This window comes from Moschus berezovskii, chromosome 2 (genome assembly GCF_049115385.1).
Source record: "Moschus berezovskii isolate FMDL1 chromosome 2, NW_MosBer_1.0, whole genome shotgun sequence".
NCBI classification, from domain to species: Eukaryota; Metazoa; Chordata; class Mammalia; order Artiodactyla; family Moschidae; genus Moschus; species Moschus berezovskii.
Window position 1 is genome coordinate 5,212,346 of NC_142461.1, and position 14,825 is coordinate 5,227,170.

General features: G+C 40.5%; 1 protein-coding gene across 4 annotated transcripts in view; it reads right to left on the bottom strand.

Annotated features, from left to right (window-relative positions):
• The window catches only part of USP48 (ubiquitin specific peptidase 48), a 74,947-nt gene that overhangs the window by 9,663 nt on the left and 50,459 nt on the right, over positions 1-14,825 (bottom strand). For 3 of the 4 annotated variants that reach the window (XM_088843377.1, XM_088843380.1, XM_088843376.1), the window contains 7 exons: positions 10,054-10,178; positions 9,761-9,883; positions 9,399-9,460; positions 9,017-9,127; positions 7,997-8,127; positions 7,541-7,647; positions 3,636-3,740 (listed from right to left, as the gene is read on the bottom strand). In XM_088843377.1, the coding sequence (XP_088699503.1) occupies positions 3,636-3,740; positions 7,541-7,647; positions 7,997-8,127; positions 9,017-9,127; positions 9,399-9,460; positions 9,761-9,883; positions 10,054-10,178 (764 nt within the window). The remainder of the gene's footprint in view (positions 1-3,635; positions 3,741-7,540; positions 7,648-7,996; positions 8,128-9,016; positions 9,128-9,398; positions 9,461-9,760; positions 9,884-10,053; positions 10,179-14,825) is intronic. The other variant, XM_088843379.1, reaches the window with a different exon arrangement.

Below are 14,825 nucleotides of genomic sequence, written 5' to 3' on the forward strand. Positions count from 1 at the left end.
AAACTAATCAAATATTTAGACCCAGCTTGCAAATCACAGAAAATACAGGGGAGAGAAGTTAAAGCGAGTAACATAAGGCGGCAATCAGCTGAATCCAGAATGTGAGACAATCTACTCAATACAAGAAAAGGAACTGGTCTCCAGTCAATGTCAAAAAGGGAAGAAACGGGGGCAGAGGCCAGGTAACTGTTCTGGAAAAAAGCCTAAAGTGAAACAAAACAATGTGTGTCTTGCTTGCATGCTGGTTTGAAGAGAAAAAATTGTTTACAGCACATTTGTGACTGCTGAAGAAATCTGATTACAGGTAAACAGGATATTGCCTTTTTTTTAGAAGAAATGGTTTAAGAACTTAGAGGTGAAATGCCATGATGTGTATCAGCAAAAAGTACAGGCATATGTAATATATACTGTGCTAGTGTTAAGAAAAATATAATAGATGAAAGCCAAATATTTCTCTAAAACACTCTAATAAATGCCTCATCAATAGGTTAACAACCAGACAAGATTCTTGGGCTAACCAAGCCACGGAATGAAACAAGATTTTTAAAATACTCTCTTCTCCGGGTTTAATTAAATCTGGATGAGGTAAACCCCAGGCTCTGGCTCTGGTTTCCACAGTTGTCACGGAGGGTCAGCTGTGCATAATCAGAGCGGTTTAGGGATCATTATGGATGCAGACGCCACATATTCATCACCAGTGGAGCGCCAGAGATTTACAAAGCAGGGCGGGTCAGGGAGTAAACAGAACAGCGTGTGCTGAGGGTGACAGTCCACTGGCTCTGCGCTGCACAAGGCTAGACTTGGCTCTTGCCGTGCGTCTAAGGGGCACAGGTGGTTCTAACAGAACAACACTAGCTGTGGGCTTTGACGCAGGTTTCTCAATCCCCACAATTCAAAACAACGAAAAAATATGGGGGCTGGTAACATTTTCCTCAATCTCACTATTAAAAAAAAACTCAAGTATTTTTCAATTGTGAAATAGGACCTAAATTTCACAGTTAGGAATATGAGGGAAAATATCTATAACAACCTGAAATTTTACTTTGGAAATATAGAACACAACCAAATAACAGAGCCCTGAGCATTAAGCAAGATATATTTTTAAATGAGTCTAAAAGCCTTTCCCAGAACTGTATTTTTAAAAAATCCATAGAATTTAAATCCACCTTATCTGACAAAAACCAGTCCACTGGTTTTAGAAGGCTTTCAATTACCTAAGTAATATCCAATACTGAGTGCATCATTAACCTAAATGGTAGATAAGGTCAAAGTCAAAGGAACTGGGCTGATCTAGCTTAGAGAAAAGAGGAAAGGGGATTTGTTTATGTCCATTAAGGACAAACACAAATATACCATTTTATATTACAGGATTTAAAACAGCAATTACAGAAGCTTTGTACTGAGATACTGCAACGTATTACAAAGAAAAGGTTTGAGGAGTCTGAAATTCTGAAAACACTTGACATTCTTCTGGGACCACCTACTCTTTTCAAAAAGGAAGGTTACACTTTCTTTTGCAAGATGAAATATTTACAACATTAGTCAAGAGTATTACAACATCCAAAGAATGAGAGGAAGGAAGAAAATTCAAAAAACAATAAAAAACAATGCTCTCCAACAAACATTCTCTATCATATTTGTAAAGGGGAGATCTGTTGCCATCTGCAATTGAGGTATAGAAAGCAATTTAAATGGAGAAGAAAATGGCAACTCACTCCAATATTCTTGCCTGGCAAATGCCATGGACAGAGGAGCCTAGCTACAATCCATGGGGTCACACGAGTCAGACATGACTTAGTGACTAAACCACCACCACCCTGGTGTTTACTAGATAACAGTAGTAGATAATAATCAAAAATGTCTGCAAATATTGCCAAATGTCCCCTGAAGGGCAAAACTGCTGATTGAGAATTACTGATGTAAGTCAAAAAAAAGTCTTTTTTAAAAAAATATTTATTTATTTATGGCCGTGTTAGACCTCAGTTGCAGCATGCAGGCTGCAGAGCACGCGGGCTCTGTAGTTGTGGCAGATGGACTCAGCCGCCCTGTGGCATGCAGGCTCCCAGCTCCCTGACCAGGGATTGAACCAGTGTCCCCTGCACTGCAAGGAGCATTCTCAACCACTGGACCACCAGGGAAGGCCCCCAGTAGAGTACTTTTTTTCTAAGCATAAATAAAAGACTTACAAAATATAGAAGAGCAAGGGAAATCATTCTTTGTAATCCCACTAATCAGAAATAACTATAACGAAAAATTTGGTTCATCATTCCAGACATTTTTCTGTGTATGAGCTATATATTTTGGTTGCAACAAAAATGGGATCATATCTTATTTTTGGACATCCTTCCTTATAATAAGCTCAGCTTTATTAGAAAAATAATTTTTAAAGGTTGCACAGTATTTCACTGTATTTACTGTAATTTGAACAATCTTCTATCACTGAATTACTGTGATATTATAAGTGAGGTTCCCAAAGTGTGGTTCAGAGACCCTGGAGGTCCCTGAGATCCTTTCACAGGGTATTTGCAAGGTCAAAAGTATTTTCACAATAATCCTAACATGTTAATTATCCTTTTATTTGTATCCTTTCATTAATGTGTAATGGAATTTTCCAGAGACTACATGATGTATATCATAAGAGCCTGAATGCAGAAACAGACAATGTAAGACAATAAAGTAATAATAACAGAAAAAAAAGAAAGCAATTTAAAAACTGCTGTGGTTAGGACAACAATGGATAAAGCTAGCCATTCAAAAATGTTGCTGCTGCTGCTGCTGCTGCTAAGTCACTTCAGTCGTGTCCGACTCTGTGTGACCCCACAGACGGAAGCCCACCAGGCTCTCCCGTCCCTGGGATTCTCCAGGCAAGAACACTGGAGTGGGTTGCCGTTTCCTTCTCCAATGTGTGAAAATGAAAAGTGAAAGTGAAGTCGCTCACTTGAAAATGTTTTTAAAAGTTTCCTAAGCAACCCTTGGGCTGAAAAGGAAAGCCTGAAATGACATAAATAAGAACAATATATTATATATATATAAAACTTTACAAACTGATTTACAAAGTTCACTGGAAGAACAGATTCCAAACTGATTATTAAACCATACTCCCAAACAAGAGGGGTAGAAATACCATAACAAAATCTGCAAATAGGTAATTTTAATAGAAGAATTTAATGTTATCACAGTGAAAAATCAAAGACTAATGTTGCTTCTACTCACCTAACAACTTTAGAGACCTGAAAGTCTCTTCTAAAAACTCCAGTATTATAAATGCTATTATGTGCTTTTGTTTGTAATGAGAGAAGTTGAGTTTAGTAATTTTTTCATACATAAATATTCCATGATTAAGCAGCAAACCAGGATAATGGTTAGTTTAAGTCTTTTTTCCAGGTAAAAATTTAATCATTACAGTATATTTTAGCACTTCTTCTTTAAAAGCAATTAATTCTGGAGTATGGTAGTCCATGACTTTTCATGAGCAATCGGGACACCTATAGCATGGTACCCAACAAAGAAAAGAAGGGAAAGGGGTCCTGAGGACCAGCATCGCATACAGGCTACAGAGAGATGTCCAAGAGCTTGGAGTGACTGCTTTCAGAGCAGCGGAAGGAGTAACAAAGAAGAGCAGCTTCAACACATACTTGATTAAAGTCTGGATCTTTTTCTCCATCCAGTTTAGCTTCTTCCTTATCATCCTCTGTTTCAGAACTACTCACATTTAGCTCTGGAGCGGAATCCTTCATCACCTGAATGCGCCAGGAAAAGAGAGAAGTAGGTCAGACCCTAGGGAGGCGAGCTATGGAGACGGTGGAGCTTTGACGGCACAACTTTATCAATGGCGGGGTGACAGATCAGACAGAGGGTCAAGACACGACGGCTCTCTTGATTTCTGTGCTCTTTGAACATGCTAGTTTTATCCTAACACAGGATAAAGAGAACGGATGAAACACCGCTACCAAACTTAAAAAATCATAAATCTTTTCCTAAATTGGATATTTTACACTAGATATCAATATACACACGTACTAAACGGTACAAAAAATACAAGAAAATACTAGGGGAAAAACAGACATTTTTTACTCATCCATTTTCCCAGCAAACAAGGTCATGAGGCCTCCTTAATTCAACTTCTGAGGCACAACCCTAGATCATCAGGGAATAATCTGTAAGGTACCCTTCTAAAATTAATGTCGTTTGGCAAATATCATCAAATAAAATGCATCTATTTTGTCTCTAAATCCAGAAACCTTGGAATCAAATTAATGAGGTGTCCAGAGAACTGGGTCAGGATCTACCTAAGAGCCATACTTAATATAGTGAAAATGCTCCAAGAACAGTCCATAGTAACACCCTGCTCCCAAAATATACCCAAATCTGTGTTTCACCTACCCTTTAGGTCAACCAACGCAAGACCCTCTAAGTGGTCTTTCTTATTTCTGTTCTGTCCATACCAACTCCAAATATACAATGGCCAGGGTGACGTTTTGAAAGCATAAATGAGATCACACCATGACCTCCCTTGAAACTTCAGTGGCTAACATCTAGACATCGAACAAAGATCCCAAATCCCTGACATGACGTACGAAATCCAATTAAACTTTGATTCTTCATCACACATCACCTTCCCTCCTTGGGAGACGCTTCTCTAGATCAGTGCTGCCCACTATGGGAGTGAGAGGGGACACAGGTCTGCTGAAGTTAAAACTACATACAAACATAAAAACCCGGTTCCTCAAGTCAGCCCAGCAGCATTTCAGATGTTCCACAGTCAAGGGTAGCCGGTGGCTGCAATGCAGATAAAGAACACCTCCGTCACCACAGAAGCGTCCGCTGGGCAGTGCTGCTCTAGACACGAAGACCAACTCTACTGCTCGAGGGCGCCAGGCTTACGCTCCCGCCTGGCCTACATGTCACAGGCAGGGTCTCTGAAGCTATTGCTCAGGTAAAACTCCTCCTCCTCCAAGGCGTCTTTCCCAGCCCCTCCCTATTTAACAGGGCACCGCCACCTCTGTCAGTCAAACACTCTGCTATATTTCCGTCAAAATGCTTGTTCTTGTATGAAATCATCTTATGCATCTATGGCTTATTCTTGATCTACCTCACTAGGTACAAATACTCTCAAAGGTAGGTATAGTGGTCTTCTGCACCAACTGTATCCCAAGACAATTCCCAGCACACAGCTGACATTCAGTCAATATTGTGTATCGAAATCAACAACTGACTAGACCCACATAAGGCTTCCCTTGTGGCTCAGCTGGTAAAGAATCTGCCCACAATGTGGGAGACCTGGGTTCGATCCCTGGGTCGGGAAAATCCCGTGGAGAAGGGAACGGCTACCCACTCCAGTATTCTGGCCTGGAGAATTCCATGGACTGTGCCCATGGGGTCGCAAAGAGTTGGACACGACCGAGTGACTTTCACTTCACTTCATTTCAGACCTACATAAGAAAAGTCTTCTTAAGTGAACAAATAGAAGAAAACAATAGAATGGGAAAGACTAGAGATACCAAGGGAACATTTCAAGCAAAGATGGGCACAATAAGGGACACAAAAGGCCAAGCACTTAACAGAAGCAGAAGAGATTAAGAAGAGATGGCAAGAATACACAGAAAAACTTTACAAAAATTCCTAATGTCCTGGATAACCATGATGGTGTGGTCACTCACCTAGAGCCAGATTACCCTGGAGTGTGAAGTCAAGTGGACCTTAGGAAGCATTACTATGAACAAAGCTAGAGAAGGTGATGGAACTCCAGCCGAGCTATTTCAAATTCAGAGAAGGTGATGGAACTCCAGCCGAGCTATTTCAAATTCTAAAAGATGATGCTGTTAAAGTGCTGCACTCAATACACCAGTAAACTTCCCTGGTGGCTTAGACGGTAAAGCGTCTGCCTATAATGAGGGGCACCCGGGTTCGATCCCTGGGTCGGGAAGATCCCCTGGAGAAGGAAATGGCAACCCACTCCAGTATTCTTGCCTGGAAAATCCCATGGATGGAGGAACCTGGTAGGCAACAGTCCACAGGACCGCAGAGTCAAACACGACTGAGCGACTTCACTTCATTTCACTTCAGCAGTGGCCACAGGACATTCAGTAGTCCTGTAGGTCAGTATTCATTTCATTCCAAGAAAAGTAATGACAAAGAATGTCCAAATTAATGTACATTGCACTCATTTCACATACTAGCAAGGTAATGTTCAAAACCCTTTAAGCTAGGCTTCAAAGTACCGAGAACTTCCAGATGTACAAGCTGTATTTAGAAAAGGCAGAGGAACCAGAGATCAAATGGCTAACATCCGCTGGATCAAATAAAAAGCGAGACTTCCAGAAAAACATCCACTTCTGTTATATTGACTACACCACACTGTTTTATTGACTACACCTGTGACCTTATGGATCACAACAAACTGTGGACAATTCTTCAGGAGATGGGAATACCAGATCACCTTACCTACCTCTTGACAAACTTAAAATGCAGGATAATAGGCAGCAGTTAGAATAGGATATGGAACAACAGAACGGTTCAGAATTGGGAAAAGGAGTACATCAAAGCTGTATACTGTCACCCTGCTTATTTAACTTATATGCAGAGTACATCATGGAAATGCTGGGCTGGAAGAATCAAAAGCTGGAATCAAGATTGCCAGGAGAAACCACCACAACCTCAGATATGCAGATGATACCACGCTAAAGGCAGAAAGCAAAGAGGAACTAAAGAACCTCTTGATGAGAATGAAAGAGGAGAGTGAAAAGGCTGGCTTAAAACTCAACATTCAGAAAACTAAGATCATGGCATCTGGTCCAATCACTTCATGGCAAACAGATGGGGAAAGTGTGGAAATAGTGACAGAATTTATTTTCTTGGGCTCCAGAATCACTGCAGATGGCGACTGCAACCATGAAATTAAAAGACGCTGGGTCCTTGGAAGAAAAGCTATGGCAAACCTAGATACTGTATTAAAAAGCAGAGACATCACTTTGCCAACAAAGATCCATATAGTCAAAGCTATGGTTTTTCAGCAGTCATGTATGGATTTGAGAGTTGGACCATAAAGAAGAATTGATGTTTTTGAACTGTGGTGCTGGAGAAGACTCTTGAAAGTCCCTTGGACTGCAAAGAGATCAAACCAGTCAACCCGAAAGGAAATCAATCCTGAATATTCACTGGAAGGACTGATGCTAAAGCTGCAATACTTTGTCCACCTGATGCTGGGAAAGATTAAGGGCAGGAGGAGAAGGGGACGACAGAAGATAAGATGGTTGGATGGCATCACTGACTCAATGGATATGGGTTTGAGCAAACTCTGGGAGATAGTGAAGGACAGGGAAGCCTGGCATGCTGCAGTCCATGGGGCCACGAAGAGTTGAACGTGACTTAGTGACCGAACAACGGATCCACATAAATTTATGTAACTATTCCTTTTCCAATCCAGTCCAACAGCTCCACCCTTCAAAGGCAACTCCAGGCAGTATTCAGTGAAAACCAAACAAGTCAAAAAGCAAGCTTGATCATTACTAGTCATGGCCACAAGAGGGACTGACTGTACCTTCTTATTATCCACAACTTTATGGACATAGATGGTGGCTTGAGTGTATTCACGCAGGTCCCTCTGCTGTTGACACAATAAACCTTCTCGACATTCTGGACAGAGTTCTAAGAAGAAAAAAGGTTTAAAAAATATAAAAAAAGGTAAAATAGCAGTGGCTGAGGCATTACTACCAAAGAATGAAAGACCTGAAGGAACGTTTCACAGGTGCCAGAGAGGATTTATCCGACTACTCCTCCTATTTTTATGGCTGTATTTTATTATACGCAAATAAGTAAGTTCATTTACTGTCAAAAAACATACAAATATGGTCGTTATATGATACTTTCCAGCTAAGGAATATAGAATGGACCACCACGAGATCTTTAAGTAGAGAATACAATACTGACATACTTTCCCTCCCCATTAAAATGGCAACTTTTAACTACATAAACCAAGAGTGATATGAATACTTACTAGGCTCAGAAATATACTGTGCTTCTGAAGAGTTTGCATCTCCTCCTTCAGTTCTCGTGATTTTAATTATATGATCCACGACAAAGAGCTTTTGCATCGTTTGCCACTCACTGGGCCATATGAGAGCTATACTGTGCAAAAAAACGCAACAAGCTTTAAGACACAAGGTCACAATCCATCTGCAAACCCAAACTATCAAAACCACTATTTAATACAAAGAAACTAAGAAGGAAAAGATACACCAACAGGAATGGTAGTTTCTCAAATAAAAGAATGCTATAACTTTCTTTTGTATGAAAAAAAGCAGTGAAACTAAATGTACTGGAGTCACATGAATCAACATGGCTAAACCTCAAAAACCAAAGTTGAGCAAAGAAATTAGCTACAGAGGATAATGACGTAACCTAGAGACACTGTCCTGGGTACTAGCAATTTCTAAGGAGAGAGCAGGGCGCCAGGGAGGAGAGGGGAGCAATAAGAGCAAGCAGCCTCAGGCAGCCTCCTGACTTCATGGAGAAGCAGTCTGTTTTTTCAGTATATGTGCTGCCAAAGTGAGCACAAGAAGCAGTCTTTTTTAAAAAAAAAAAAAGACAAGTCAACCTCTGGTTACACCAGAGGAAATAACCCCACAATTGAAGAGAAGATTAGTTCTTAAAACAGACTATGTCAGAGGAGCTGCTGCTGCTAAGTCACTTCAGTCGTGCCCAACTCTGTGCGACCCCACCAGGCTCCCACCAGGCTCCGCTGTCCCTGGGATTCTCCAGGCAAGAACACTGGAGTGGGTTGCCATTTCCTTCTCCAATGTGTGAAAGGGAAAAGTGAAAGTGAAGTCGCTCAGTCATGTCTGACTCGTAGCGACCCCATGGACTGCAGGCTACCAGGCTCCTCCGTCCATGGGATTTTCTAGGCAAGAGTACTGGAGTGGCTTGCCATTGCCTTCTCCGATGTCAGGGGAGACATTTCCTAAACACATTCTATTAATCATCAGAAACAAACATCGCATGAAGAGAAGAATCTCACAGTTTAGAATCTTCTTTGGTCATGGAAGCAAATGTAAACATGAGGCCCCCGTGGGGACACAGGAGAGCGCTGTTTCCAACCGATGATACAGGACTGCACCTGGTAGGTTTCCTACTCAAATGAGAAAAGGACGATCAATATACTTCACTATGGCATGACTGAAGAGAAGATTTTTTATGATTATTTTTAAATTAGAGACATTTTTCATGCATATTAATAATTAAATGTACATCTCAGGATTATTCATTTAAATTCTCAGGAAAAAGGCTTTCAGTATAGGCTATTATAGTAAAAGGGAAGGTATCATGATTACAATTCATGAATTAAAAATACTGTAATCAACAATTAAAAAAAAGGGAACTAGGTAACCTTTGGTATCTACCTGACAAATTTTCGCCACTCTTCTACAAAGAACTGTGACACAATGTAGAGGACATCTGTTTCCTGGAACAGAAAAAATCAGACAAAAGTATCTCTTAATTTACTGCATTCTTAACCTAAATCCTATAGAGAAAATGTCTCCATATACTGTGGGTTTTCCTTTTCAAGTTTCATAAATAAAATGGAAACAGAGCCCTCTACCAAGCAACCACAAGGAGGAGTTGAATCCTCCAGATTAGAAAACTATACAAAAGTAAGAAATAGAGACAATCTCACTATCCTGAAAGCACTGTTCACTCAGGAACTTGGCAAGGGCCTTACAAAGGTGAGATGGATTCTACCCCTTTGTGGGAATCATTATACCTCTGGCCAGTTACTGAGACATGGTCTGTTTTTGTCCTGGAACAAATTTGGAAGAGAAGTTTTCTGCTCGTTTGCAATCATCTTATGTAAGGCTTCATTTTCTTCCCCTTCTCTTTCTAAAATCTGAAAGAGAATCAAGCAGGAAGCAATCAACCATCTCCAGCTGACAGCACAGGACCTGCCGCCTCCCTACACCTCCCTCCACTCAAAGTGCAATGTCAGTTCTCCTGGAAAATCAATCCAGAGAGGAGACATGTGACTTCCCAGCTGTCAGGACCACGGGCAACATGCACCTTGCACTGCGAACAGCACTCTTTGTAACTTGGAAATTCGGGAGCCTTTGGAAAGTACTGCTGCAGTTTGCTCCAAGCCTCTTTAGAAACAAGCCTTCTTTCATTTTCTGATATGCATAACTCGCCTAGGTCAAAAAGAAAAAAAAGGGTGGGGGGGGAGTTTGAAAAAAAAGTTAATATATACCCTCCAAAAATCTACTTAATACAAATTTGTAGCACTTCTTATCCTTCTGTTCCAAAGTGCTGTAATTTTCTCTCTCTCTCCAATTTCAAAATCTCTAAATTTTTAATTTCATCGGATTCTAAAGGAGCTAGCCATTCCTCTGTCCTTTATCTAGGTCTTTCTTCCTGCCAGTGAAGGAAGCAATAAAAGGGCTTCCAGAGGTTCTGGGGTGCCACTGTGGAGGTTGTCCAACAGCATTTCATCTCCGCCTACATTCAAACAGCACAATTTCCTGCAGAATGCATTTTCTCCCGTTTTGTCTTATTACTTTACTAAATTCACCCTGAACCAAAATGCTATTTTCAATGTTTCATGACCCTCACAGTTAAATAGTAAAGCAATCTACTGTTAAGTTGGAAGACCATCTCCAGGCAATACCCAATTGGTTTTCTGTTACTACTTCAAACACCTGAACCCTGCGGATCTTTAGAAACCAGAGAAGAGAAGAAATAAGCAGAGTACTAGGCACCACCACCCTTCTTTTCCTCAGAAGATCACAGAAACGTCCACATGGCAGTGCCCCTGAACCTCATAAGCCCCGCCTTGATTTACTGTTTACATGGATACTTCCAGCGTTCCAGGGCCATTCTCCCTACTCTATCGCTCATTCTGTTTGTGGGTCTGGTTCTACTGCTTCAGCTGTTCCCAACAGATAGCGAAGTGCACACATGGACCTATATGGTTCATTACCCATAAAAAATCTTTAAGTTTCCAAAGGAAACTGTATTTCTACTGCCATTGGCAAGATACCTACATGTTTAATAAGAGTTAGAAAGCCAGGGGCTTTCTAAATGCCTATCTTAATTCTTTGTTTTATGTATTTTACATAATAAATAAATCAAGAATCAGAAAAATTAATACACTAAGGGTCACCACAATTGGTGAATAATGAAGCTGGGATATAAAACCAGATCTGTCTCATCTAAATTCCATAGTTTCTAATGCCTCAAAATGCATCTTCTTAACTTCCATCCATCACTTCCTCTTAGTGAGCTTTGACTAATCCTAAGATTACACTGCTTAATATATTTACTACTAGAGAAAATAGATTACAATGTAAAAATTAACTTTATTTCTGAAAAGGAGGTTAACAAATTTCCTCTGAGGTTATAAAAACTTAACTTTAAAATGCTTACCTTCGAACACAATTATTATGGAATTTATTATTTCCTTTTAATTATTATTTTTTTCTTTTATGGAATTTATTATTATTATTTGAAACACTAACTGGATAATCAGGCTTCAATTTAGTACACCTTTATGGTGAAATATAATTCAGCTATAAAAAAGATTAGAGCAGACTTCTATATCTGACTTAAAAATAATTCCAGGGCAATTACACTTTAAGTGGTTTCTTTTTTCTTAAAAGGACCCTTCCTCTGCATATATGTGGTATAAACAAATCAGGTTCAGAAAGGGAGAGAGAATGAAGGAAACAATAAAACAAACACATATTTTAAATAGGATTCCACAGGCTCTGGAGTCTACACTGCCTCTCTTTTGGGTAAGGGTGCTTTTATTTTATGACTGGCTATATGGGCTTCCCTGGTGGCTCAGAGGTTAAAGCGTCTGCCTCCAATGCGGGAGACCCGGGTTCAATCCCTGGGTCAGGAAGATCCCCTGGAGAAGGAAATGGTAACCCACTCCAGTATTCTTGCCTGGAGAATCCCATGGACGGAGAAGCCTGGTAGGCTACAGTCCACGGGGTCGCAAAGAGTCGGACACGACTGAGCGACTGAACGGAACGGATAATGTTGGATATGCCTTTCTCAGGTAATTAAATATATATATATATATACTACAGTTAGAAACTGGTTAATAGAGTGCTTTGATCTACCCCTAGCTACGCTTCTAAAGTTAGGTTCACATAAACATATCATGATTTAATATATCTGGATATTGTTTAACCTAACAATGAACTTTTACTCAAGACATATGAATTTTTAGAAATCAGACTTGTATCCTGCAATATGGAACACTCTCTTAAATCTTAAGAAAAAGCCAATAAATTAAATTCATTTTGTAAGCAACATCTATGAATACAAGGATCAAACAAGTCATGAGAGATTTAATTCACCAAACATATCAGGATAATGTAATCCCCAAAGATTCTTCTGGTAAAAATAGAAATCTAGTTAACAATGAGTTTCGATTCTGGATAAATCTCCTCCCTGACCAAATGTAGTTCAAACCCTAATATTTTGGGTCACAGAACATCCAAAGAATTTGTAAAAAAAAAAAAAAAAAGATAAATTAAAAAAACTGCTCAGCTCCTTAGTAAACAAGTGTAATAAACAATGTAAGTTAACAAGGAAAGTTAACTGTTAAATAAACGTAAAATGCAATGGATAAGACAGCCTGATGGATTTGGAATATCCGCAGTAAATGCTAAACTCTGTGAGAGCAGTAAACCACCTAACAGAATGTAATCCGTGATTAGTTCACATAAAATCTGTGATAAATACACACAAGCTTTAGAATATGAAAATTCAAACAAGGATTTCTAGATAAAAATGATGTTTTAAATGGCATTAAAACCACAGTAACAGGGATCTTTACTGAAAGACATAAAATCATAATGAAGGATCAAAAAGAACAGAGGCAACAGCAACAGATATTATAGGAGGTTAGAATGTGGATGGATGAGATGCAAGAAAAATGAACTCTAAATCAACAAAAGCAGCAAATAGATTTACTACACGACAGAACTGCCCCCACACACCCGGGAAACTGGGGTACCTGGAAGGCAACGGATTAGTCTGTCTAAGAGACGGTTAAAGAGACGTCTGTCTAAGAGACGTCTAAGAGACGTCTGTCTAAGAGACGTCTAAGAGACGGTTAAAGAGACGTCTGTCTAAGAGACGTCTAAGAGACGGTTAAAGAGACGTCTGTCTAAGAGACGTCTAAGAGACGGTTAAAGAGACGTCTAAGAGACGGTTAAAGAGACGTCTGTCTAAGAGACGTTTAAGAGACGGTTAAAGAGACGTCTGTCTAAGAGACGGTTAAAGAGACGTCTGTCTAAGAGACGTTTAAGAGACGGTTAAAGAGACGTCTGTTTAAGAGACGTCTAAGAGACGGTTAAAGAGACGTCTGTCTAAGAGACGGTCAAAATTCTGGCTCCCTCTTCTATGCATTCTGCAGATACCTGCCCCCTCTACCCACAAAAGAAGACACAAGCTGCTCTGATGACACACAACCTCGGGCCTCTGACTGGGGACGCAGAGATGTGAGGCAGCGTGCTGAGATGCATGCAGCCAAGTGACGGTTTCGTACAGAAGAGGGAGGTTCCAAGCCCTCTCCTCTATGACCCTGAAGTGACAGTCAGCTCTGCAGTTTCCAGGCTGAAGGAAAGATGCTTATGGAGAAATCTGAGCAGCCCAAGAGGAAATAATGAAATTGAGAATTTTGCAGCGGAACAGCCCTATGGGGACACCCAAAGAGGAAACCTGCGGTCCCTCACACTGCACATGTGTGAGGCGTCCACAGAGCACCTCAGAGGATACAGGAGTTGGGACCTGCGCAGCAGGAAGTGTCCCAGGGCTGTGGAGAGATCTTATTAGCTGCCAAAAGTGGAAGGGACGAAAAACTGTCTATGAAGGGCTTTGGACAAACAGTACGTTGAAAGATCCGTTAAGTCCTTCAAATTTTCAAAGAAAAAGAATTTCTGACGATTACACAACTAGGAGGAAACTGACCATCAAGCGTGGTGAGCTTTAGCAAACGAGTCACCTCTCTATGACCAAGTCTACGTATTCATCAGGAGAACCAGGGTAATAATACAGCAGTGAGGCAATAGCCACACACTTAGAAAACTACCGGCCACAACGTTCAACAGATGCCCAACCATCATACTGCTTGCAGCACTATGAGGATCATGACCACAGCTCAGAAACAAGTTTTAACACAACTCCAGTGAGGGGTCGGTTTTCAGGAAGGTTCCATATCCTGCACCTGAAAAACCTGCTGCCATGGCCATGGTACACTGAGAGGCGACAGCCACAAAAGCAAGAATTGAGATGATGCTTTTTAAATTCAAAATAACAAGATGCAGCAACAAAACGGCACTGGGTTGCAGATCAAGCTAGAAGAGCTAAAAAAAAAAGCTCATGTACCATTTCTGACAAGCTGAGGGGCATGGCACAAGTCCTGAAATCACATTCAGCTCTGCCATGCTTTCTAGTCAAAGCTGTAAAATTGAAATGACAAGATGAGAGGTGGGCTGAGAGCAAATGTCAGTGCGCGAGGGAGGAAGACAATTGGTGTTCTGGCACCATATCACCCTGCTAAGCAGCATCAAGCACGGAAGCTTAGTATTTAACTACAGATTCTCAACACTCAAAATGGAAGCACTTATGCTGTGTGCAAATCTACAGCAAAAGGTTAAAAAAAAAAAGCTAATTTACTTCTGGCTGTTCACATCACCTTCCTCAAGGGCTTACTTAATCTACCATTCAGGGTTACACATCTGCCTTCAAACTTGTGTTCCTACTGTGTGCTAGTAATGCATCAATTCTGTCTGACTCTTTGCCACCCCACGCAGTGTAACCTG